Source organism: Mesoplodon densirostris, chromosome 1 (assembly GCF_025265405.1).
Source record: "Mesoplodon densirostris isolate mMesDen1 chromosome 1, mMesDen1 primary haplotype, whole genome shotgun sequence".
Lineage (NCBI taxonomy): Eukaryota > Metazoa > Chordata > Mammalia > Artiodactyla > Ziphiidae > Mesoplodon > Mesoplodon densirostris.
The window spans coordinates 12,349,437-12,376,102 of NC_082661.1; the positions used below are offsets into that span (position 1 = coordinate 12,349,437).

The 26,666-nt window shown below is 49.3% G+C and overlaps 1 protein-coding gene across 2 annotated transcripts in view; it reads left to right on the forward strand.

The window, feature by feature from the left end:
• The first annotated feature begins 2,152 nt into the window (after positions 1 to 2,152).
• The window catches only part of RGS10 (regulator of G protein signaling 10), a 37,966-nt gene continuing 13,452 nt past the window's right edge, over positions 2,153 to 26,666 (forward strand). The window contains exons 1-5 of one of the 2 annotated variants that reach the window (XM_060098416.1): positions 2,153 to 2,326; positions 2,813 to 2,911; positions 13,675 to 13,793; positions 15,195 to 15,281; positions 25,574 to 25,717. In XM_060098416.1, the coding sequence (XP_059954399.1) occupies positions 2,863 to 2,911; positions 13,675 to 13,793; positions 15,195 to 15,281; positions 25,574 to 25,717 (399 nt within the window). In that variant the 5' untranslated portion in view covers positions 2,153 to 2,326; positions 2,813 to 2,862. The remainder of the gene's footprint in view (positions 2,327 to 2,812; positions 2,912 to 13,674; positions 13,794 to 15,194; positions 15,282 to 25,573; positions 25,718 to 26,666) is intronic. The other variant, XM_060098425.1, reaches the window with a different exon arrangement.

Genomic DNA, 26,666 nt, shown 5'->3' on the forward strand with positions numbered 1-26,666 from the left:
CACATGCCGCGGAGCGGCTGGGCCCGTGAGCCATGGCTGCTGAGCCTGTGTGTCCGGAGCCTGTGCTCCACAACGGGAGAGGCCGCAACAGTGAGAGGCCCGCGTACCGCAAAAAAAAAAAAAAAAAAAAAAAAAAAGTCAAACTCTAGAGTCAATGATCACTCTGAAATTCTGCTTTGCCAGAAGACATCCTAGTCCCCAGTGAAAGTTATTCAACCAAAGGTGAGACCAGCAGGGGTAAGACCAGCAGGGGTAGGAAGGGGCCAAACCACTTGTCCTCTTCTTGCTCAGACTGGCTACCAGTGTTTGTAAAGGCTTGAGATGAGCTACAGAAAGTGAGCAATGCTATTTTTTCTTTTTTATATCATTTATTTGGCTGCGCCGGGTCTTAGCTGTGGCATGCGGGATCCTCGTTTAGGCATGTGGGATCTAGTTCCCTGACCAGGGATCAAACCCGGGACCCCTGCATTGGGAGCACGGGGTCTTAGCCACTGGACCACAAGGGAAGCCCCTGAGCCATGCTGTTTGGATGGAGAGTACCTTCAGCCATTGCAAACCACAGGCAGAACTTGAATCACGTGGGAGGGATGTGTGTGTGTGTGTTTTCTTTTGGCAAGCCTTAGGAACTGTGAGGCTCTATGCTTCTATACATGGTCTGCACAGCACATGTTGAAAACTGGCTTTTGGATCTTCAGACACTTGAAACAGGTATTTATAGAAATTTCATGAGGACAGTCTTTTCATGCACCGAAACAAATTTTAAACTGTGAACATTAAACCATGGGCCTTTATTTTTGTACTCACTATCTGATATGCTAACAGGACAGTAAAAGTGATTTGAAGCTGTTCTATTTTCCCTTCATTTCAGAAAGCTGTTCCAGCTAAGGCTGGCCGCAGTCTTAGCTTAGGACAGATTCATAAGGATGTCCTAGGCCACAGCAGGTTTTTTTCCGGACAGAGCAGGGGTGCACCTGGAAAGTGGCATAACATTTAGCTGTGCCTAACTTTCACCCATTGTGCCAGTCTCCCTACTTCCTGCGTTAGAATTACTTGTAATTTGGTCTCTGGAGACGCTTTCTGGGGAGGTGCTGCACAAATTCCCTGGTTATTGTTACCTCATTTGTATGCAGGACTCTGTAGAGTTTGAAAGTCCTACTCTTAAAATGGCTGAACATGCTGCCTGGAGTTTAAGCATCACGTTCAATCCCGTTATAACGGAGAGGAAGCTGGCAGGAGCCCAGGGTCGTAGGAGGCCGGCAACAGGAGACGCTTTAAAAACCAAGCTTTTCAGCTTGATTCTAACTCTGCTCCTGGTCACAATAGCCTGCCTCCTCGAGTTGCAGCTGAAAACCCGCAGCAGAGGGGCAGGGTGCTTAGAAACACTCTGAGTAAAATACTTTGAGAGGGGAAGGAAAGGTAGGGAGAGAAATGAGAAACAACCGTAGAAGGCCAGAGATGGGGGTGGGATTGGGGCTGAAGGGGTGGGTAGAGGGAGGGAGGAAAAATTAGCGGAATGGGAAGCTCAGAATAGAAGACACAAAGGAAAATGCCAACCAGTGAAAATACTGAGAAAGGATGGGTGGAGGGGGGGACCGACGACTGGGGAACAGTTTAGAAAAATAGCAATTAGTACAGCTAAAAATAAAGACTAATTTAGAGACAAAGCCAGACACACAGGAAAAAAGTAGGACTCGCCAGAAGGACAATTCCTCGTAAACCAAATCCTCAAGAAAATGGGGCTAATGATACCCCCTCTTGGGCTGTTTTGCAGAAGAAATGAGGTAATAGATTCGAGTGGAGCTGGCGGCCCTAAGCAGGTGACTGGCGGCGGGAGAGGAGAAATCAGAAGTAGAGCGCAGTGCGGCCCCAGTGATTCCAAGCGTTGAGCGCAAGGGCCCCGCCGAAAGGTGCGCCACGTGTCCCGAAAGTTAGTGTCTCCGGCCAGCCGGTGTGCGGGGCAGAGGCATAGCTCCGCGCTGGAACCTGAGGGGTTCCTACGGAATTCCCCCGAGGTCCGCCCTTGGAGCCTCAAGACCAAGGGCAGAAGGCGCCCAAATTTCGGCGCCCGCGCAGCGCGGCCCGGGAGAGGGCGCCCACCGGCTCCGGCTCGGCTTGCTCCGCCCGCAGACACCGCGGCCCGGGTCCTGGCGACGCCCTTGCTGGCTTTCGCGGCCGTGGGAAGGCCCAGCGCCCACGGAGTCGCGGGACGGGCAAGCCCGGGCGCGCAGGGATCCTGGAACCCGAGGGCAAGGAGGCGAAGGCCGTGGGCCGCACCTGGGTTTTGCAGAACCACGAGGCCTCAGCTTCCCGGTCTCTGGACCAGGAGGTGACCCTCGCCGGCCGCCCGGAAAAGCGCGCTGAGCCACGAAGCGCAGTGCGCCGAAGGCGCCGCGTCCGTTTCCCAGGGCTGCAGGGAGACGTTGGGAGGCAGGGATGGACGCTGGAGCTGGGGGCAGGGTAGGGCGGGGCTCGGGCGGCTTCTCTGGAGAACCCCGCCGGGCGGCGAAGGGTCCCCGGGACCCGCGAACCGCCTGGGCAGGCTTCCTAAGTCCCGGGCGGCGCGGACTACTTCCGAGAGAGTGCGCTCCGTCCTGGGATCTGGGCCGGGTCCCGGCGTTTGGGAGTCACCCGGGTGCGCCCTGCCCGCCCAGGCACCCCGGGGCGGGCCCGCAGGGCCCCCTCCTGGGCGGGCCGGTAGGGCGCACGGAGCGCGCCACGCGGCGTCTGGACGGGAGGAGGGCGTCAGGGTGGGGGCCGCACACTCCGGGGCGGTGCTGAGCGGGCTCCTCCTCCTCGCCTTCCTCCGGCTCAGCAGCCGCGCTGCCCAGCGGATCCTCCTTCCTCCCCGGGTTGCCCGCGGCTATGTTTAACCGCGCCGTGAGTCGGCTGAGCAGGAAGCGGCCGCCGTCAGGTAAGCTCCCGGGACCCCGCGTGCTGGGGATTGGGGCGCCCGCAGGGGCTGCGATGAACCGCCCGGGCAGGCGCTGCCCGCCCAGGGCATCCTTACTAGGCTCGGGCGCGGCTCTGCGATGCCGCACCGCGGGGAGCCCCGGCCGAACGCGCCACTTCTCCCTGCTCCGTCCAGCGCCCCTGTGGTCCCAGCCGCGGCGGGAGCGCAGAGCCCGGAGAGGCGCGCTGGGGAGGAAGTTTGTCTGAAAGGAGGAACAACAGCAGTTTTCTTTTTAGTGATGGTCTGGGAGAAAAAGGAGATCCAAAACATCTCCAAACTTTGGAGGTAGTATGGGCTCTAGATTCCGAAAGCAGAACGTCGCGCGAGTTCCCTCCCTTCGGGAGTCCTCTGCCTCCGCTGTGGGCGTTGGTGCGAATGATGCCCACGCGGCGCCAGGAAGGGCATGCCTGGACCCCGGGCATCCAACAGAGCTGCCAGGCCTTGGCTGCCGGACGCCTTCTGTTCGGCGCCGAGGAGCCGAACTATGGGGCAGAGAAGGAGGGTGAATAAATACCAGGTGAAGGGCGCATCTGCAGTTAGCGCCAGGGAAGAGCCGACAAAGGATACAGTTTGGCTGTCACTCTGGACCAGCCACAATTTGGAACGATTTGATAGGACAAAGAACCCATGGTGAAGATGAAACCATGCCCTTGATTCCAACCATCTTACCCTTTTTGCTCCTAATAGCTAAGCCCCGTTGAGCGCTAATTGTGGGCCCGGGTCTGTGTTCACTCTGTTTTGTGAATTCTCTCTTCACCTTTAGGGCAACCCATTGAGATAGGCATTGTTGTCTCCACTTTACGGAGAAGGGAACTGAAGCCAGGAGCTATTAGGTAACGTGTTCCAAGTCACACTTAGGTGATGGAGAATCTTTCAAACCCAGTTCGGCCTGACTCTGGAGTTCAGAGGCTTTTCTACCGCCTCCCACGCCGAGACGCTTCTGCTAGTACCGAGGCTGTACGTGTTGGCCCGTATCTTTTTTTCACCTAATGTATTTTATGAGGGACACTGGTGAAGAGGATGGTCTGAAAGTAGGTTGGCTGGGTCCAAATCCCACCTCCACCACTACTAGCTGTGGAGACTCTCTGTGGGGATAAGGATCTGCAAAATGAGAATAAAATACCCTTCTTTAAACACTAAATCGAAGCTGGTTTCTCATCCATCAAATTTTGCAAATTATTGCATTTAATATTTAGGACAACTCTAATAAAGTAGGACTTCATAGAGTTATAAATTGCTTATATTAGAGTTAGTGTTCGTGGTCATGTAAACCTTTCTGTGTTACCTGTGGGTCAAAGGATTCCCCTGTGAGCGTTCATTTTAGCCATTCCTTATTGTTAGATATTCACAGGCCTATGGAGTGGTGGTCAGAGCCTGGACTCTGAAGTTAAACTTCTGGTTCCCACCATGACTCTATCATTCAGCTACCTTGGGCAAGTTACTTTACCTTTGAGCCAATTGCTAAATTATTGGGAAATTTAGAAGCTGGTTGCTAAACCGTAGGTAGCTTGAAATTGGCTACCAGTGGCCATTTACACCGTGGAAATCAGCAGATGCTAAAAATCAAGTTTTTTTGTTTTTGTTTTTCCCTGGGAGAGCTGGTTTACCAGCACACCTCTGTGTCCATTTTCCCATCTGTAAAGTGGGTTCCATAGAGCTGTGGAATCAAATACATGAAAGCATATCTATGAAGTCCCTAGTACAGTGCGTGGCATTACTGAGTAATAATGGTTAGCTGTTATCTTTTCCGCCTTTTCCTATTATAAATAGAGCTGCTTTGAACATCCCTGCACAGTTCGCTTTTGGGTTGAAGTCTTCCAAATAGAACAGATGAATTTTGGGACATGGGGTGCTGTTGCATGTGGGCAGGTTGTACCCCAGAAAGACTGGGGGCAGTTTTAGGGACACCAGTGGAGTGTACCTCTTTCAGGGTAACACATTTTAAGTCTGATGAAATGTGGTTAGGTCACTGATAGAAAGATCAGTAGCTAAAAATCATGGATTGGTATTAAATGCCTGACATCCAAGAGCCCGATTTCTTTATGATTTTTAGGTTTAATGTCTACCCCCGATGGGAAAGGACAAATGAGCCCCCGCCAGTTTGGTCATCACCACCCAGCAGTGAGAAAGGGGGAATGTGGGCCCCGAGGCAAAGGCACTGGGAAGCCAGCCAAGTGATCCATGGGACCCTGGACTGATTTTTTTTTTTTTTTTTTTTTGGTAATTTTGAATTATTTTTCTTAAAGTGGCTTTCCAGATTGTGTAAGTTTCTGGCCCCACAAAAACCGGATCCATCCCTGCTGGACCCTGATTTGAGCCTGGCTGCAGTCCTGCCTCCCAGCTCTTTTACTCCAAGCCTTTCTTGCTTTTCTGCAAAATCTTATTGGAGACAACGTCTTTAAACTGAGGTTTGGTGCTGCCAACGCTTAATTCCAAGTTTTGAAGTGCGATTCAAAGGGCAAATATTCTCCTTCCTGAGCTTTCTCAAAGTGTGTTCACGAACCACAAGGGGGTGGGAGTGGAGGTGGGCTCGACAAAATGCAGCTTTCCAGCCTCCCCCCAGACCCCGCCCCTCCTCGTCCCGGATTCAGTCCTGCGGACACGAGGTGGGAGGGAGAGTTGGCTGCATCTTTGACAGTCGATTCTTATGCCACGGAAGTGTGAGCACCCCCCCAAGGATTCTGTGCACCCACCCTGCCCCCCACAGCGACTTGCACTGTTGATGGTAAATGGGATGCTCTTCGCTTGAAAAGCAAAGCCGGAGCCACGGCCTTCCACCGCCCCCTGCGAGCAGAGCACGGGCTGAACCGCCAGGGGAATTCCCCGCTCCCCCGCCCCGAGGCTGTTATACATTATCCCATTAAACCTCTGGGACCAGTTTCAGATTTATGGCAGGGCTTAAGTTTTTATTTAAAGATGACAGTTGACATAACAATTTAATGGCCGGCTTGGCTGCTGGGGGAAATTTTCCCTGCAGAACATCACTGGGCCGAGCCTTCAGATTCAGGGAGAAAGAAGCCGGCACAGAGAGGCGGGGCTGAGCGAGGGGCGTGGTTTATACACGTGTGCCGACCTGAACACCACCACGGGCAGCTCGCAGATTGGTGGATGCCGGGCGCTCGGGGTGCTTTACTTGCCTTCACAGACTGTATTTGAACTGATGTCTCCTTTACTCACTGTTAGAAATTGTGGAAACCAGGCAGGTGCCTGGCTGGGCCATTTCCTAGGGCTTTCTGGGTGAACTGAGTCATTTCCCTCCCTGGGGTTGAGTAATCCCCTCGGCCCCCTGCCGCTGGGCTCTGGGAACTTGCTGTTTAAATTGTACTAAATTTACGCTCACCAGTTTCTTCTGCTTCCCCCAGATAGCTCTCCACGGCAGCAGCCCCGGGGGTGGCAGCGGGGGCCCAGGCAGGCGACAGAAGCAGCTCCTCGATAAGAGCTGTCAGGAGGCGCACACTGGAGCCAAACAGTCCTTTGCAGACTTCCGGGGACCAGTTTCCCTTCCCAGTAGTTTCCCATCTCTCGAGGGCCCTGCTGAGTGCCTGTGGGTCGGCTCTGCTGCCCCCGCTCTGTGGTGGGCTCAGGGACCCCTCATCTGGCTTGCCTTCTCGCCCACTCCCCCCGCTGCCCGCCCCGCCCTTGGGTGGCTGGACCTTCCCACCTCTGTCCTGTGTCCTCTCCCAAAGCTCCAGGAGGCCCGCTCTTCCAGGCCTCCTGCCTCCCTCTCTGCACCTGAAATGCAGCCTGCCCATCTTGTCTCTCCCCGGACAGCTGCAGAGGCCGCCCATTTCAGAAAGGACAGACCGGGGGACTCAGATCTCTGACCGAGCCCAGAAATGCCTGCGTGACCTCACACAGTATCCAGTGTGTCATCTTGCTCGTGTGTATTTAGAGAGCGAGTGTGGAGCAGTGGGCTTTTCTCTTTCCTTCCTTGCCTCCCTGCTTCTCTGCTCCACTTCCTTCCTTCTTTCTTTTCTTTCTTTCTCTCTCCAGTTGGGACATTAAAAACCAACAATACCATCATCAACTGTCTTTTTTTTTTTTTTTTTTTTTTTTTTGCAGTCCGTGGGCCTCTCACTGTTGTGGCCTCTCCCGCTGCGGAGCACAGGCTCCGGACGCGCAGGCTCAGCGGCCATGGCTCACGGGCCCAGCCGCTCCGCTTCATGTGGGATCTTCCCGGACCGGGGCACGAACCCGTGTCCCCTGCACCGGTAGGCGGACTCTCAACCACTGCGCCACCAGGGAAGCCCCAACTGTCTTTATCATCCCACAAATGAAGGATGTTTCAACACCCCAAATAGTAGGAGAGATATAATCTCATGTAAAGAACTTGTCCTGATACACAAGAATCTTCCAGAGGCTGTTGCTTCTAGGGGAGAGGCTCTGGGTCACTGAAGGACAGGGGTGATAGGAAGACCTGTCCCACTGTGCTCCCTTGTGTAGCTCTTGTCTTTTGTACCCTGTAAATAAATGTAATTATCTACTTAAAAAAGACAACCCACGACTGTCCCACTCGATCAGCACAGCTCACTTGGTAAATATTTCCTTCTGCTTATTCTCATTCTGTCATGGACCAGTGAAGAAAACTTCATGGCAGTGTGTGGCATTGCAGCCAGATGCCATCTGGGAATGCCTGGCTTCATCTTCTCAATTAATTTTAATTTCCCTGAGAAAAAGGGCCCGCCTTTTATTTCTTGCATCTTTGCCTGCCCTTCCCTTAACAGCCTCTGCAGCCAGACAGCCTAGGGTTGAGTCCCAGCTCATCGACTTCCTGGCTTTCCCCTTTGGAGCAAGTGATTTAACCTTATTGTGCCTTAGTTTCCTCATCTGTAAAATGGGCCACCGATGGAAGCAACCTCCAAGGGCTGTGAGGTTGAGATGGGATGTAGTCAGTGTTCAGTAAATGCCATCTCTTTTTGCAACCGTCATCCTCCTCTCTGCTTTGTCCCCCTCTCAACCTGACAATCTATAAGAAAACAGCTATCACTATAAATCTATACATGAGTGCCCGGCACTGCAGACCCTGAGGAAGACACAGCTCTTACTCTCAAGAAATACACAGTCTACCCGACTGACACCAGAGGGAAAAAGTTACTTATTTGCCCTGAGGTGGGGGCCAGGGGAGAGCAAGGGCACATTTCCTCATAAGTCAGGTCCCAGAGGAAGCATGGGGGCTTCTGGAAAGTGAGAAAAAATACGGACGGGGTCTTCACTTTCACCTCCAGAATTGGGCTCCTGGGTAGTTTTTTTTTTTTTTTCTGGGCCTTTGCCTAGAAAGTAAGGATTCTAGGGAAGCTACAGATAACAGTCTGGGGTTCTTATTTCCTTCCCTCTGGTAGAAAGTGGAAACCGGGGGCCACCTGTTGTTTAGTCCACTCAGAAGAGGATGTTGAGGCTTGTTTTTCCTCTGGATCCAAAAGGGTGCTCAGGAGCCCCGCAGCCCCCGTCTGTCTTGCACAGAGTGTCTCTGAGAAGGCAGCGGAGTTTTGGGCTGCGGGGACCTCCCCAGGCAGACCCCAGAGCATGGAACGTAAGGAAGGGTCCCCACCCCTTTGGCTATCAGATATGCCCTCAGCTCACCCATCGCTGGGTGCTGGCGGGCAGGGTAGAGGTAGGGGTGTGTGTGGTGCAGATGCAGGTGCACAGGGGGCCTCTGGAGGGCTCGCCGGAGCAACTTGACTTTTTCTGAGGCCTCAGACCTCGTGGGAAAACTGCCATGAGGCCGTTTCTGAGCCCAGCTGACCTCTCCAGCCTGTTGGCCTGCTCTGGTCTTTGATGCTTGCTATCAGTATGATTATTTCAAAACGTTTTTATTTTTATTTTCTGCTAATGACAGTTCATGCAAACCTCCCTACCAAGGGAATTGCATGCCTGAAGGGTCATTATTCTCAGAAGCTAGATACTAGAGCTGATAAACACTGAAGTAATATTTAGATAGAGGGTTTCCATGACCCAGTTTCTCTGGAGCCTTACATGGATCACTAGTTGTGAAAACGGCTTCTCTGCTTCTAAGTGGGATGACTTTTTTAAAAAATGTGATGTTTGATGTGATATAGGTGATATGAGGTTTTAAATCAGTTTTGTGGGGTGTGTATTTTCCCTGAGTATTTTAAAGGAGTATGGTGTGTGTGTGTGTGGTACCAAACCACATTAGAATTTAGGGTTAACATTTCTGCCTTTTCCTGGGCTTGAATGTTTAGTCTGTTTTCTTTAATGTGCTGTGCGTTTGTGGGGGTGCCTTTGACAAACCCTCTGAGGATGTAAGTTGACTCTGCTGTTGAGGAAGCTGGATATTGAGAGTTTACTAAAATCTTTGACTTGGAGAAATTGTCTATGCAGGATCATTAGCCAGACCTTCCTGAAGACTAATAGCAGGAATTTGTTCTGATGAGTGTTAGAGATGCCTTTTGAGTATGGATTTCCAAGGAATTAATGTCTGGAGAAGGTCTCTGTTAGATATGACATCATAGCGTCTATAAATAATGCATCACACAATATGCTGCAAGCAGTCAGCCTCAGCCCTCTGTACCTGGATGCTGTGCCGGCATTGAAATAGCAGCTTTTACCACACAGAACAGTGTAAACGTAAATGGAAAGCGTATGCCCGTTGTGTTTATGTGTTGGATGATTCTGGCCCAGTTGTAGGTGGGTTTTTGTCTGCAAGGAATTGGACTCTTAGTTTTTGCAGTCTTCTCACACATACGTGTTATCATTCTTGTCAAGGCCGTCATGTTCTGGCTTCTGTGAGTGTGAAGATCAGCAGATATCAAAACTAACAATGGCAGGCCATTGTGGCAGATGGCCTGGGCTCTGGAGGCAGGACTACCTGGGCTTGGACCGTGACTCCCCGTTTCTAGCTGGGTGCCCCTTGTGAGTTACTGTGCCTCTGTTTCCTCATCTGTGAAGTGAGGATAATACTAACCACATCTGAGGGTCATTGTGAGAACAGAATGATTTAACCCATGGAAAAAGCTTGGAATAGTACCCAGCACATTGTGAATAATTCGTAAGTGTTAATGGTTATTATTAGCCAATGACAGATTCATCTGAAGATGAGTATATTGAAACGTAAGTATCGTGCCTGCAAAAATCTGAAGATCTAAAATGCTTTGAAGGGCCCAGGAGGTAAAAAAAATGATTTTTTTCATTGCAGAAATGTTTTACAGATGATCTAAATGACAACAACAAATGAGCAGAGCTGGACAAAATGGAAACAAACAAATATCATCACCAACTGCTCCTTACTAGCTTGAGTGATCTTAAAGCTGCTAGAAAGATAGGTTTAACTCTTTTTCCAGCTGTGCATTCCCAACCTACCTCCTTGTGTAATCCATCTAAAATGGAAACTTTTATCAATGAAAAAGGAAAGAAGAGTGTTGGACCTTTGTGTTTCCGAGTGCCAGGACCTGGGAAGGAGTTAGGAAGCTGGGAACTCTTGTTTTTGCTTTATTCTTAAGCTCAGAAGTAAACTTGCTTGCTGTGAAGAAAGGTTATTTCTTTCTCCTATACATCATTGGACTGATTGTAACATTTAAAGTGAACCAAGTTGTCTTAGGAAGCCCTTACTTACATGCATCGGAAAATAGTGGAAGTCTACTTGTACTGACAAGGATCCTGAGAAATGGAAATGCCTCAGGTTAGGGGGCAGTCTCTTAGGGCATTGCCAAATGGAGTGGACCTCTGCCAGTCTCATTGGAGGCTGGGGATAATGACTTGGAAAAAAGAGACATCATTAAGTGAATGGAGTTTGCAAATGTTGCTCTAACTAGAGATATCTATCTATATTGATACCAATCAAGAAGGATTAAAAAAAAAAAGGCATAGCCAAAGGCCTTAATCAAAATTAAAAGACAGTCAGGACATCTTGGCAAAATTCAAGTCAGTATTTCTGGAAAAGTGAAAACACATGGCAGTAGAGTTTGAGTAGAAGTAAAAGGACTGCTAGGGCAGAAGGTGAGCAGAAGGGCAAGAAGAAATTTCTCTTTAGCCATGACACCAAAGCCGAAACTAATAACCATGGCTATGGAGATACTTTCTGTGTCTTGGTATGCTTTCTGGGCCAGCCCTGAAAATTCTGTGCCTTCTGTAACAGTGTCAGCCATAGATGTATTTCATGACATCGACGGAAGGGAAATGGTAGCCTAGGAGGGAACTGAAAGGAAGGGCCACCCATCTGCAAACTCCTGTGTTCCGAGGCACCCTGGGGTTCCATAGAGGTGGTCCTGGGTGGGGACAATTGCCCACATATTTAAGTCCCAGTACTGGTTCCATCCAGCAGTTCCTTAGCTGGGTCACCTTACCCTCTGGACCTTTATTTCTCAGTCTGTTAAATAAGGAGACTAGATCAGATGAGTGGGTTTTGAGTTGTAAAACTTTTTGTTCACACGAAAGCCAGCACAGAAACCTGATATGCAAAGTGACTAGAGTATGAAATAAAAGAGGGGAGTGAGGGAGCAATTGTCTCACGGTGGGGATGGCTATCTTATCTCTCAGTTAACCAGAAGACCTAGTTAACCACAACACTCTATTGGCTAAATGGGAATCCACCAAGTATTTATTTGCAAGACAGTGAGGCCGTGAAAACCCAAATGTGGTTTGGTTTATTATTGAAAAGAATGTCAAGAGTTTTGGAATCACTACAGGCCAAGGTTGAAAAGTTATAGCCAAAACAGTTGTTCTGCAATGGCGAGAAATTTCTGGCTACCTAACGACTTTTCCGGAACAGCGAACTTGTGTCTCTAATTTATTTACTTAAGAGAAGATCTGCTAGGGGAGTGGAGTAAACTGTCAAACTGTATTCTTCGGGTAGAGAACAGGGAGTAAATCTGTGAAACGTTTGGCAGAATGAACCCTGTTGCAGAAATTTCTTACGATAATGATCTTTTAATTTGATTTATACTTCGTTGGGAAGAAATGCAGTGTTCAGAAGCTTGCCATTTTAACATTTGCAAAGAGAGCAGAGAACTAATTTAATATCCACGAACTGAAGATTCACTTTAGAGAAGTGTCAGGTCCATTTGTGATGTTTGAGTGAGTTTGCCTCTCAAGTAAAGGAACGGATTTCTCCCAAACAACTCTCTTATGTGCTCCATCACCAATGCATATTGGATGCATTGGATGCAATGCTCCATCACCAATGCATAGCCCAAATCAGCCAATCAATGTATAGAACCCAGGTAGTTTTCCCAGATGCTAGGAGACCGAGTCTCAGCTGCTTGAGAAATTAATATGTTTGTTGACCTCCAGTAGAATACAATAGATGACAGAAGCTGAGTTACTTCCATGTTCAACATATTCTGATACAACTTTCCTCCAAAAACATTTGAAACCATATGACCGCCTAGCTACTTGCAGCAATTAATATTCATAAGACTTTTAAAATTTATCCTTTTAAAATGATTGGTTTTGCTGATTTCTTAATAAGTTTATTTTCTCCCAGATTCAAACTTTTCTTTAGAGAGACATGTCTCTACTTTGAAAAAAAAAGAAAGCAGTGGAGAAAAGAAGTATTAGCTATAAAAATCGTTCACTTGATAAATCATTATTTTAAGGAAGCAGAGAGAAGAACTAATATTTTTTGAGGGTACACTGTGAGCATCTAGGTGCCTGAGGTGCTTCCTCCTTTAATCCTTCTGATAACCCCAAGAGATAGGGGGATTATCTTCATCTTACACAGAGTTTTGCCCATGTTCACATACTTCGAATTGGCAAAACTGGCTTTGGAACCTGGGCCCATCCGAAGTGACATTCCATGGATTTTCCCTTGACTCCAGGAAGGGGCCAAATTCTGTAGATGAGGTGTGTTTGTCTTGTTACTTCCTCCTTTAGGCAAGTAGCCAGAGTGTGTTAGTTGGAGGTCCCCGTCCCCTTTCCTTTAGTCAAGAGGCTCTTTTTAGAGGTAAGAGTAAGAGAGTACAGCAGACGTACAGGTGCAAAGTCACTGATTCCTTTAGCCTATGCCCTTCGTAACAGCATCCCGCCGAGACGTATTGGAGCCTGAGAGGCACAAGGAAAAATCAGTTATAATGATCCTGTCTTTATTTAAATTTTTGGTATTTTGCTCATTATGGAATTTTTTGCATTAATTTTGATTTTTCAGAATATTGCATGAAAACCTCATTTACCTGACGCCTGAGTTTTTTGGGCACCCCCTTAAATTTTGTACCTCTGGCCAGTGCCTCCCTTTCCCCACCCTAGTCCCGGCCCTGGTACACACTTTAATTTATGTGCCAGGCAATGAGCTACCTGCTGGAGATACAAGATCAAGATGCAGAGGAGCTTTCAGACTGGTGAGAGCCGGTCGTGCAGTCACAACACAGCAGGATAATTATAAGACTGTGCACAGAATGTAATGGGGAAGAGTTGCTGTTGAGTCAAGGTCCCTGGGAGGAGGGCTTGAGGAAGCCTTGAAGGCTGCCTGTGGGTCAGCCAGTGGACACGTGGGTGGGGGAAGGATATATGGGGAGTGTTGGGAAATGACAAGTCCCTTCTTAACTCGGAGCCACAGTTTTCCGCATCGGTAAAATGGAGGGAATAGCAGCAGCCCCTTCATAAGGCTGTTGTCAGGACTAGAATGAATTCACTGTGTTAAGCGCAGAGAGTAGATTCTGGAATATAACTTACTATTACATCTTAGCCATAATGGTGGTGATGATGATCGTAATGCCTGTTATAAGATGACAGTATCTTTGGGCCACATACACAATCTAAACTTTGCTTTGCAGACATCCACGGCAGTGATGGGAGTTCCAGCAGCAGCCACCAGAATCCCAAGAGCACAGACAAATGGGCGGCTTCTCTGGAGAATCTGCTTGAAGACCCGGAAGGCGTGAAAAGATTTAGGGTTTGACTTTTTTCGTTGTTCACCAGGCTTGATGCACATACAAAGAAGTTTAGAAGCCTGTGGGTGGAACACAGGCCAGGTTTTAACACTGTCTGGCCCAACTTGAGAAGCAGAACTTCTCACCTGTCATGACCAAGATGGAAATGCTTTCCCGGGTAGTCATGGGCCAGCACGGGGGGGCGTGCACAGACTGTTTCTGTTTTCTGGGTTTTTTAAAAAAATTTATTTATTTGGTTGCACTGGGTCTTAGTTGCGGCAGGTGGGCTCCTTAGTTTTAACACATGGGCTCCCTAGTTGTGACATGCAAACTCTTAGTTGTGGCATACATGTGGGATCTATTTCCCTGACCAGGGATTGAACCTGAGCCCCCTGCATTGGGAGCGCAGAGTCCTATCCACTGCGCCAGCAGGGAAGTCCCTCTTTCTGGTTTTTATATAGCTGGATGGGAGGGGGGGTGGGGTGATGAGGAAGAGGTACTGTGCTCATTGGCAGAATCTACAAAGAATTTCCAGCTCTGTGACACCTGGGAAGGGGTGGTCTGGGTCTCTCTGATGTGAAGGTTTGTTCACTTGTATGTTGGGGATTTTCAGGATACATATCAACAGAGTGAAAGAGGCTGGACATCAGCTGACAAAGTGAAGATGAACTCAGAGGAGGGCAGGTGGGTGGGGAAATGTCAGGACTGCCTAGAAATGGCCTGCAGAAACCCCAAGTGTCAGAAGAAGCACAGGTGAATTTCAAGAATGACTTGTATCTGCCTGAGTCTTACTGACTTCTGTCTTTTAAGTCTTGGGTCAGGCCAGGATAAGCCCTGGTGCTGTTGGTCTCTGTAGCAGAGTCCAAGGAGCGGGTAGCAGGCATTTCTGGACATAGAGCCACCATCTAGAGCACCGTCTAGATCTCGGGGAGAAAACTTTTCCGTGCACAGCAGGATAGCTGGCTGTGCCACTAAGCCCCCAACATCTGCCAAAAGAAAGCACACCTCCAGCTTGAAATAGTTTTCATTGTGGCACTTTTAGACATGCTTAGTATGTTTTCTTTTCTTTTGTTTAAAAAAAATGAGCCTGATTTTGGAGGAATGTACTTTGTTTAAACACTGTCTGGAAGGAACTAATATATCTTCCACTTTAATTTACTTTTTGGTAATTTATTCTCAGTTGAGAATTGTGAGTAGATTCCTACTTCATTTTTACTCTTCACAGTGTCAAACCCATTAAGTTAAAATGCATATGAAATTCCAGCTTTAACGTTAAACATGCACTTTGTTTTCAGGGTGGAGCTTTTACAGGGTGAATGAACACCCTCATTTGTTGAATTTTGACTTAGTTCTTGAAGGGGAAATGCATTATTTGTTTTTTAAGTAGAATACTGTTTGATATTTTTTCTTCTTTTCATCCATAGGAATTTTTAAAAAAGGAATTCAGTGAAGAAAATGTTTTATTTTGGCTAGCATGTGAAGATTTTAAGAAAACACAAGATAAAAAGCAGGTACTTCTACTCTATAATCACATTCTTGGTAATTTTCTTCTCTCCTTATAAAGTTACATTTGCCTTTCCAATAAATTTTGAAATTGCCTAGGGAAATCTGATCCATATTGGATTTTGGGGAAGATTTAAGCTTCAGAATAGCCTATGTGGTATTGATCAAATATTAACAATTTTTTTAAAAAGTGTGTTAATCTATTTTTTAAAATTTATTTATTTTTGGTTGCGTTGGGTCTTCGTTGCTGCGCGCGGGCTTTCTCTAGCTGCGGCGAGCGGGGGCCACTCTTCGTTGCGGTGCGCGGGCTTCTCATTGTGGTGGCTTCTCTTGTTGTGGAGCACGGGCTGTAGGAGCACGGGCTTCAGTAGTTGTGGCACTTGGGCTCAGTAGTTGTGGCTTGCCTCCTCTAGAGCTCAGGCTCAGTAGTTGTTGTGCACGGGCTTAGTTGCTCCGTGGCATGTGGGATCTTCCCGGGCCAGGGCTCAAACCCGTGTCCCTTAACCACTGTGCCACCAGGGAAGCCTTGTTAATCTATTTTTAAATGGAGCTGTTCAAATGGACAAATGTTTAAAGTAAAAATAATGATTTAAGTCATTGAGAGTTTCTCATCGAGTATGATTTCTTTTTTCATGAATAAGTTGTGTGATTGCTTCCCCCAGAGTTTGACGTCTGTGTTTTGTACGGACACCGTAAAGCAGATGTGTGGTGATAAAAGCACAATGCGCATCAGACGGATTGTCAATTATTCAGTATATCTTTACGAAACACCTTGTAGATGGCAGGCATCCCACATAGAAAGTTTCTGACTGTTCTCCTGGGTGGAGGTGGATGTGTGCTCTTTGCAGGAGGTAGCCTTTAGCTCCAATGCCCGCCAGATTTTCTGCCACTGGAGGTTGGGTGTTGGGGTGGTGGAGGAGATCATGGGGAAGGAGGCTGGAGGATTGGGTGTGTTTACGAAGCTCATGTCTGTGTATTTCTAAGAGGCTAGTGGCTAAATGCCTACAGGGGCCGGTAATAATGTGCACGAGTGAGGTTTTTTTGTGTGAGGCTTCAGGGAGTCGTGGGGATTGGGGCCATTAGTGGGTGGCCTGCCCTGCCTCCAGAGGCTGTAGCTGGTGGTTTAGCTGACTTTGGCAGTGAACGCTTTGGGGTCTGTGGCCGTCTGAGCTTTCCCTGCTTTGGGTTCTACCCACCTAGGTCTTTGCTTGCCCACCCTTGCCCCAGAACCCTGAGGGACCTTGCTTCCTAAGGCATCTTCTCCCACCTTTAGTCTGATGCTGCCTGTTTTTCCAGAGAAGCTGGACATTTGGATTCTTATGTGAAACCATCCAATTTTATAAATGATGGAACTAATTTTTTAAAAATGTAAAACCTTGCCTGCCAAACAAAACATATCCATGGGCAGATGTGGCTTGTGGGCTGCCAGTTTTTAAGCTTCTGGCTCCAAAAGCTGGAATCCATGAGGCCCAAATCCATTATGCGTTTGCAGAAAATGTCTCTCATTGGTTTAGTCAAAGGCTTTTCCACCTCAGACACCCTTTCCCCAAGATGGAGCAGTGTGACCTTCGCTCTATCACCTTCCCCTCTCTCGGGGCAAGGATGGATTCCAAGATCCCTTGAGCTGAATTTCCTAGGTCAGCCCAGAAGGCCATCCCGGGCATGATGCTGGGCATTTGCTTCCTTCCTGCTTCTTCACCCTGGATGACTTTATCTGAGCCCTTTGGGTTGGTGAATGGTCTCAGGTGTTGGCTGTGCCCCGTCAGGCAGGCCTGCCCATCACAATCCTTTGCCCCCAGCACCCAGCACAGGGCCCAGGGACAACCGTCAATAAATGCTGGCCTGGACAATGGATTCATCTGGCCTCACCCTAAAACCCTAGCTCAGGGTCAAGCAGGCAGACAGATGTCCATTTCTCTGCCTTAATTTGCGTGTTGGAGGTTAGAGGGGCAGACAGGTCAGCCAGCCACCCCTGCAGTGTACAAACCAGGCAGATGAGGTACCCACGCGGCTGAGCTGGGACTTGAACCTGCCCCATGAGCTGCCCAGTCGTTTTCACTGCACGTGATGCTGATGTGCCCTTCAATTCAGTTGAGTTTGCCAGATCTTTGCAACGTGCCGGCTCGGGGCCAGGCCTTGTGAAAAGCATGGGTGACACACAGGGACAAGACAGATGAGGCTCTTTAGGGAACAGGCCTCTAGAGGGGAAGCTGCTTATTAAACAAGCCTTTGCAAGTGTGACGAGAACAGAAATGGGAAGTGCAGGATCCATGGGAGCAGAGGCCGTGGGTGTCAGGAAGGTCCCTGGGGAAGTGACTCTTAAGCTGACATCTAAGTGGAGTTTGGAGATGGGGGGAGTGTTCCTGGAAGAGGGGACAGCCTGTGGGGAGGAAGGCCTGGAGAGAAGAGCTGAAGGAAGACCGGAAGGCGGGAGGCTTGCGCTTGAGGGGTAGGCTGGGTCTGCTGTGTCTGAGACTGGGGCCACAGCTGGAGAACCGGGGTGTCAAGGTGAACACTGAAAAGCCACGGGGTTGGATTGCACTGTCCCGTCCACATCCTACAGCCAGAGCTTCCAGAATCTGGCAGCCCCTCTCTGCTCCCCTAGCCCTGACACCTAGCATATGACTGCTTGAAGGTTTGTGTCCTGAGGCCTGGATGTTGCTTCTGGGCAATGAATGCTGCCTTGCCGTCAGCTGCTTGAGGATGCAGACAGAGCTGGGAAGGGGAGGTGCATGTGTGAGGCCTGTGGGGTCCACACCTTGGTCTGGGTCATCACACTCAGCATCGTGACAGTTCCCACCCTTCCAGATGCTGGTCTGTGGTCTGGGAGGTTAAGCTGTGGCTCGCCTACAGCCGTCCAGCTCGGTACAGACAGAGCCAGGATGCAACCCAGTTCTCCGCTCCAGACCATGTAGTGGGTCTGGCTGCAGGGGAAGTAGAACCAGAAGTAAGTTCTGTTTCACTGATTTTAAGAAGCAGAGAGGACACAGCACAGGGAGAAGTCCGCCCAACTGCATTTCGCAATCAGACTTATTACGTCTGATCCAGCATGAAGTTTGTGGACCATTTATCTCTACAGTGAACTAAGGCAGTTGTGGGATTGATGCATATCTCACTTTTGCATCTATTTAAATAAGACCTGTGCTGGTTGGGGTTTTTTTCAACTTTTTACTATAATTATCCAGCCAGATCTCTGGTACCTTGTATAATTTATTTATCTTCTGTACAGTTTGGTTTTCCCTCTATCATGCAGGCTCTATAAGGTTTGTGATCTTTGTTTGCCTTCTCCCCCACTGGGACTGTGTGCCTAGGACAGTGCCAGGCTCGCTGTTTCCTTCCCAATTTCCACTTAGGTCAGCTGACACCTGAGGATCTGCCGTGGGTAGGGTCCCGCCCTCTCGCTCACCTTGAGCTGCAGTTGCAGCCTTAGGGGTGGACTTGAGAGAGGAGCGTGCCATCCTTTCTGTTGGGGCTTGCATTTCTCAGAAGCTCCAAACAGTGGATTGGTGCTGTGTTTTTGCAGCCTTCCTTGGTCTGTGCTTTGCCCGCTGGCAGACAGGAAAGCAGCCCTTTAGTTTGGGAGGGTCTCAACGCTCTGTGTTTATGGTGGGGATGCCGGGGCTATAGGAAGTTGGGAGGGTGATGCCTCCCACCCTCCCTCCCTGGGGTTGTAATTGCCAGATGTTCATATTCCACAATCAGCTTTCAAAGCAGTACTCTCCCTTTGCTATTTCTTTATGGTTTAACATTTTTCTATGAAGAGCCTCTTCCCCATGAATTAGCATGTGAGATCCATCTATCTTTTAACATAAAGCAGCACTTATGTCTTATAAAACCTCAGAAGAAGCTCCAAGAAGGTGTTCATTCTTTGGCTATCCCTGAATTCATTCATTCATTCATTCATTCATCTGCACATGCATATTGGGCCTGTTTACTGTGTAACAAGGATTAAGATGGATACAGCAGCTCGTACAGATTTGTAAAAACCAAACCGAGTGGGGGTGGGGAAGTGGTGGGGTGGTACAAGATGTCTAATAATCATAACTCTGAGAGCAACTTGCACTGATATTTAAATATAATAGTACCATGCATTTTTATAGTGTTTTAGAGTTAACAGTTATGGGGGGAGGGGTCTATGGTATTTATTAATTTTATTGTATTTATTTAACACTAAAACTTGATCCAAGGTTTTAGAGTGTTTGATGTTCTTATTTAAAGTAATAGTAAAGGTTTTCCTGAAAGGCTAAAACACCATCTTCTTTATTTAAAAAAAAAAAAAAAAAAAACTACTTAAAAATCCAAAAGTGATGAGTACTCCTTATATGAAAGTCATTCAGTTCACAAGCAGATGCCGTAAGAAGGGTTCATTCCCTCAGCACCCTCCAGGTTTCACTCTGTCTCTGGTTTGGGCTGTGTCTTTCTGACCTTTGACGTGGACTTGGCCAGGTCCAGGCGGGACCGGATAGGAGCTCAGCTGCTCACGGTGTGGGCTGGGGTCTGCCATGGGCCTGCCCGGCATCTCCACTCCTTCCTGGCTCACTGTGTAATTTTCTGACATCCCCTACTGTCTTCTTACTGTAACCAAGGTTTCACTTACTTTACATCCCTGTCTACTGCATTTTCCTTATTAAAACTTTTTTGTTTACTGTTTGCTGCTGAGCCAAAGAGGATGCTACGATTACATTTTTTTCTTCTTGGACCATTTTTTGCTTTTCTTATTTTTATACTCTCGGATAGCCCTTTAAAATGCTTCTCGATACGGTGTTACACAGGTCTCTCAGATCATCTCTGCAGTCCGAGTTCCCCTGGGGACTCCTCCCGGGGCCCCCTGACTACCCCACCCACTGGGGCACCCCCCGGTCTTCCTTTGCCACCAGTGGCCATTCCCTCTGTCCCTCCCCTGTCTCCTGGACCCAGATCCTCATCTGTCTTGAGTCACTCCCTCATTTTGGTGGAGCATGACCAGCAATAGCTTCTTGAGAAAGGGCACATGGCAGGTAGACCTTTAAAGAATCACGTTGAGTGAAATGTTATTTTTTTCCTCTTCTCCTGCTTCATGGATAATCTGATGGAACATAGAATTGAATTCTAGGTTAAAACTCACTCAGAATTTTGAAGACATTGTCCCATTATCTTCCATTTTTGTTAAGAATCAGTATGTTACATGTAAGCTGTTTTGTTTTCTTTGCTTGTTCACCACCAGTATTCTAAAACTGTACAGTCAGAGGCTTAGAGTGGGAGTGAGGTTCATTCATCGTATGGGGCATTTTGTGGAGCTGTTTAATCTGGAAATTTGTAGTTCTGGGAGATGTTCTTATATTGTTATTTTTATTATCATTATTTTGTAGTAACTTCTTTCCATCCATTTTCTCTGGTTTCTTTCCCAGTGATGGCCCTCCTCTCCTGGACTGAGCCCTTAATTTTATCTTTTTTCCCCTCCTAGTTTTTCATCTTTGTGGCTTTTGGCTCCTACTTTTTCTTTTGGAGATTTCAAACTTTATCTTTAAATCTTCCTATGGAATTTTTCTGCTTTTGTTTTCTATAGACTGGGGCCCTCTAGTCTCTTCCTGGTGGCCACAAGCCAGATTGTATTTTTATTTTTTAAATTATTTTATTTATTTATTTTTGGCTGTGTTGGGCCTTCGTTGCTGCGCGCAGGCTTTCTCTAGTTGTGGCGAGTGGGGGCTACTCTTCGTTGCAGTGCATGTGCTTCTCACCGTGGTGCCTTCTCTTGTTGCGGAGCACAGGCTGTAGAGCACAGGTTCAGTAGTTGTGGCGCACAGGCTTAGTTGCTCTGTGGCATATGGGATCTTCCCAGACGGGCTCGAACCCATGTCCCCTGCACTGGTAGGTGGATTCTTAACCAGTGCGCCACCAGGGAAGTCCCCCGATGTGTTTATAAACTAAACATACCTCCAATCAGCTGGGTTGGGAGAAATTTGCTGGGCGTCTGTGTGCGGAATTTCACTTAACCCTTGTGTTCGGTTTGGCATCTCTTCCTTGCCCTCCTTCGTGTCTCTGTCTGCAGCTTCCCTGCATCAGTTTCTTTAGAGAAGAAAACTCCAGGGGGGTGGATAACTGCTCAGAGCTGGGGGTTGGGACCTGGGGGTCTAACGGCTTCTTTCTGCTGCCCTCTCCATCCCTCCTGCCTGCGTCCCCAGATGCCCCTGAGTTCCTGCCATTTGGGGACAGTTCTTTGCATCCCCATCCCTGCCGCCTCCCCTCACCAACCTTGCAGGCGCCTAGGTTTCTCCTTGCTGCTCTCTGCAGAGTCATCCGCTGTCCCTCCATCTGCTTTCCATTTCCTGAGCCTGTTCTCAGAAATATTCTCAAATCGTTTACTTGACATTTTCTTTGCCTCATTCTCTTTCTGAAGCTGATAGTAATGAAGGTAGTGGCTTGATCCTTTAATTTCCTTATGTGTCCTGTCCCGTTGTCCATCTCTGGCAGAGTGATGGGGACAGAGAGGAATGGGCTGGCAAGATGAGCGAGACTCAGTGACAGGCAGGGTGTGAGGTGAGAGAGGCATTGGGGGATCACTGTTCCCGGCTTCCTGGAGTAGAGACGGCAGGAGCCCCCTGCCAGGAGGGGACCACTTCTTTCCTTGGTGTTAGGTGTGAGGTGTCTGTGGGACATCCAAGCCCACATTACTAGAAATCAGTTGGCTACATGGTCAGTAGCTTCGGGGAGAGGGATGGGCTGAAATCTTGGGAGAGCATGCGGCTAGGCAAGCGTTCAGCCTAGGGCAGAACTTGGGAAACCCCAGAGATTATGGGGGCGACAGAGGGACAGGAGCTGGCAAAGGAGACAGAAACAGGGAGGTGTGGGGGAATCCTGAGAGGGCAGCGGCACTGAGCAGGGCCAGGGGCCAGAGAGCAGTCCAGGAGAAGGACGGCAGTGGGCTGGCAGGGTGGGCAGAAGCCAGGGGCTGGGGAGCAGGTGGGAGGGAGAAAGTGCAGACACAAAGGCACATTGTTTTTCTTTTGAGATGTTTCAGTAAGAAGTCATTGACTATAGGGGGATGTGGGTAAAAGGTTTTGTTTTATTTTCCCAATGGAAAAATTTAAAGCACGCTTATGGGATGAGGGAGAGGAGTCAGAACGTAGAGAGGCACGCTCGTCGGAGCGTGGGCTGCCGATGCCTTTGCCTTCGTTCTGGGTCGAGTTTTGTTTCTGGGGCTAATACTAAAGTGAATTTGCTTCTCCTAAGCGTGCACTTCCTGGGAGCAGCGTTGGAGTACTGACTTCTGCTGAGCATCGCTGTGGCTGATGCACTGCCCGGCGGGGAGGAAGGTCCCGGGCTCGGGGGGTGTCTGGGAAGCAGACCGGGGTGGACACGCTCCCACAGGCATTCCTCAGGTTGATGCCGGGAGTCACCACACAAGCCCGGGGGGGATCCTTTTCCAGCACCGTCTGGGGCAGAGTTGGGCGCTGGGCACGGCTGCTGTCCACGGCTGGGCAGCTGCTCTGGTAGAGTCTGTAGAGTCTGGTAGGAGAGCGGCCGACCGTCTTTCCAGGTCACACCGAGAGTCCCAGACCCAGGTGGCCTCACCAGTGGGGGATGTTCTCAACCTGTCCCGACAGGAGCTGCAATAGGGTTAACTAAGCTCTGGAAAATATACCAAAATAACTCAAGAGACCCGGTTCTTCTTTTTTGCTAAGTGTTCTTGGCGTGGACACCAGGCCTTCCCATGACCGGCCTGCGGTTGGCAGTCTCAGGGTTTCCCTTCTCAGTCACGCTTCCCAGCCCAGCCAGATAAGCTCTGCCCACGAAGGCGTCACTCTGACTGATCTGTCAGAAATGAGGGTGGCCCTGGCCTGGGCACCTCGGGGGCCCTGCACTCTTCCCAGAGACTCGGGGTGTTGGGGACATGCAGGGGGTGCTGAGAGGCCCGAGGCTGATACACCTACAGGCCCCGCCTCCCCGGGACCTGCTTCCTGTTCTCCCTCCCGCCCCACGTCTAAGCCTCGAGCTACTCATTGTACTTCTTCTTTTCAGAACCACCCAAGACAGCTTACATCCATATGGAAAACTGTGTGTGTGTGTGTGTGTGTGTGTGTGTGTGTGTGTGTGTGTGTGTGTGTGTGTGTGTGTGTGTGTGTGTGTGTGTGTGTGTGTGTGTGTGTGTGTGTGTGTGTGTGTGTGTGTGTGTGTGTGTGTGTGTGTGTGTGTGTTCAGGGGGGAGGGAAGAAGGAGGGGAGGCCTCAAGTGATTTCTGCTTCCAGGGCCTCACATGGAGTTTGCTAATCTGGCTGAAAGTCTACTTTCATGAAGTATTGTTAAAACAGGAAGTGGTTTTCCAAAAACGTTCCTTCCTGACAGATGTGGGTGGTGGGAGGGAAGCTCATGGCTTCCTGGAGGGAGTGGGTCTTCAAGAGCTGGGTGGCCCCAAAGTACTGCCCCATCCGGTCTCCACAGCGGTCTCCAGGCCTGTCCTCTGGAGTAGCCATATTAAGGCCCCGACCTGGACGGTCTTCCTGCACGTCTTGCCAAGGCTTTCTTTCTGGGGGGATGGCAGGTGGTCAGGCCTCCATCTCGTGGGGTCGTTTGTCAACGAGTCTCGGTACCTAAAGAAGTTAAAGGACTGCTTTTCGCCTCCTTTCAAGCACCTGCTATTGAAACCTTCTGGTGGTTTCCATGAGGCCAAAGGGTTTCAGAGCCTGGGGTTTCCTAAGCCAAGCTCTGCAGCACGTGTGAGGCCCCAGGTGGGCTCTCTGGAGAGAATGGCGGTTTCTAGGCAGACCCCAAAAAGCCTCCTTGCATCCCCCCCACAAATCATAGCTCCGTGGCTCCATGTCAGAGGCATTTGTTGTCTGGCTTCCTCTGTAGGGTGAGCTAATACTGAGGCTCTAATGTTTGGAGAAAAGCCCCATATTTGCCACCTGTGAGGTGCGAGCACAGGAAGCCAGAGAACATAGAATCCTCAGGGGACGCCCTGCAGGACCCCAGCACAGAGGCCTGCTGTGTTTAACAGCGCTCGCCGTGAGAGCGTTCCTGTACCAGCCACTGCTGGGTTTTGGTGCAACCTAAGTGCAGATGTGCACAGCTTTTCGAACCCCACTGACAAGCCCTCCCAGGGCAGTGCCTCCGTAGGGTTGATGCCTTCCAGCCCGACGGCACTTGGGCAGGCAGCAAGTGTTCTCTCTCTTGCTAATTCTCATACCTCCTTCCCTGAAAACAACCCCCAGCCCTGGAAGGCTGACAATGCATCGCCTGCTGGGAGGATAATGTATTGCGCAGGCGTGGAACTGAGCAGAAATGCCAGGCTTTGGAGTCAGGTGGTCCTATGTCTCCCTGTAGGCTCCCTGGATAAGCCACGTCACCTCTCCTGGCCTCTGTGTCCTCATCAGGGATGTGGCACTAACAGGAAAAATGGCACTTTATGGGCGCCCAAGGGATTAAGGAAATGGGACCATAGTTGTAAAACACCTAACATGTGTCTGGCACATAGTAGGGGCTTGATCACTGGTTGGGATATGTGTTCATGGTTTAACTTGATTTTTTTGTATTGTGGTAAAGTAGACACAACATACATCTTACCACGCTGACCATTTTTTAGGTCTCTCATGTTTACCATTTTAACCATTTTAAAGTGTACAGTTCAGTGGCATTAAATACATTCACAGTGTTATACAGCTATCACCACTATCCAGTTCCAGAACCTTTTCATCACCCCAAACAGAGACCCCCTTACCCATTAAGCAGCCACTCCCCGTTTCCCCCTCCCCCAGCCGACCACTCATGTCTCTGTCTCTATGGAGTTGCCATTTCTGAATATTTCATAGAAATAGAATCATGTAACGTGTGGCCTTTCATGTCTGGCTTCCTTCACTGAGCATAATGCTTTCGGGGTTCATCCATGTTGTAGAATGTGTCGGTACTTTATTCCTTTTTACTGCTGAATAATGTTCCCACGAGGCCTTGATTTGGAGCAGTCACGGGATGGCTGTGAACGCTACTGAATGTCCCTCACTCTGGGCTGGGATTCTTTCCGACATCTTTTCGGAATGGATAGTGTAGCGGTTTTGAGACAGGAGATGTGGCCTACCCGACTGGGCAGGCTGTGGCATGTGAAGGGGCGGTGGTTGGTGAAAGGGCAGGCTGGCCTGCCAGATGCATGGAAGAGGAGGGGAAGGGGCCAGGCTGACCATGAGCCCCCCCGCCCGCCGACCTCCCATCCAGTTCATCTCTGGAGTCACAGCCAAATCCCCCAGGGCTTTTACAGCAGCGCTCCTTCTGGGCTCAGGCCGGGAAGGGCTGTGCTTGCCGATACCAGACAGGCTCTCCGTGTCTCCCCCAGATGCAGGAAAAGGCAAAGGAGATCTACATGACCTTTCTGTCCAGCAAGGCCTCTTCACAAGTCAACGTCGAGGGCCAGTCCCGGCTCAATGAGACGATACTGGAGGAACCGCACCCACTGATGTTCCAGAAGCTCCAGGACCAGGTAACCTGACTTCCCTACATGCACCTTGATTTGAAAACTGGCATTTTTTTCCCAGCCTGGAAAAATTCAGTTAAAACCAAATGTTCAACACCCTAGAAGCCGTCCCACCCGACTGGGCAGGCTGTGGCATGTGAAGGGGCCGTGGTTGGTGAAAGGGCAGGCTGGCCTGCCAGGCCCAGGGTTTGACCCATTGGAGCCGCCCTCAGGCCTTGTTCCTCTTGGTCTACACATAGTTTGATGGAGCAGGGTTATCTGTCTTCTCAACCAGATGAGAAGGGAGGCTGGAGCTCTTTGAGGAACCCACACTGAGGAAGCAACGAGTGGTAACCGCTGAAGGTAGGAGCAGCCAGAAAAATCTAGAAAAGCAGAAGCACGTGGACTCGGAGTGGCGGGGAACCTGGGGCTTTTGTGCAAACATCGTACTTCAGTTGGCCCCATAGTCCACTTTGCCAATGTAGTCCACTTAAAGCAGCAAAAGTTAGGCTTAAAAAAATGGACCTAGAAGGGGTAAACTTTAGTGTTCTGGCCAATTTTTGTATGAGGAACGCCAGCAGTAAAATAGGCAAGAGGGGTGAAACTGCACTGCAGAGATTTTTTTAGGCATGAATTTGCAGATGTGACTATTCATAGCATGCTCTGTTCTTATGAAACGTTGTATGCACACATGTGGACCATGGAACACTGACAGATTTCAAACTTCTGCTGGCCTTGTTCTTATTGGGGAAGCAAAGGCCTTACTTGGCCCACAAGTGGAGACCAGCTCTTAGCTTAATTCAGCACTCCTCCAACATGAGCAAGCCTAGAGCCACCTGTTGTTAAAACAGAAGCTGGGCCCCACCCCCAGAGTTAACCAGTGGACTTGATGGTTCCCAGGTGGGTTGAGACTTTGCCGTCCTAACAAGTCCCCAGGTGATGCTCATGCTGCAGGTCCTGGAACTACACTTTGAAA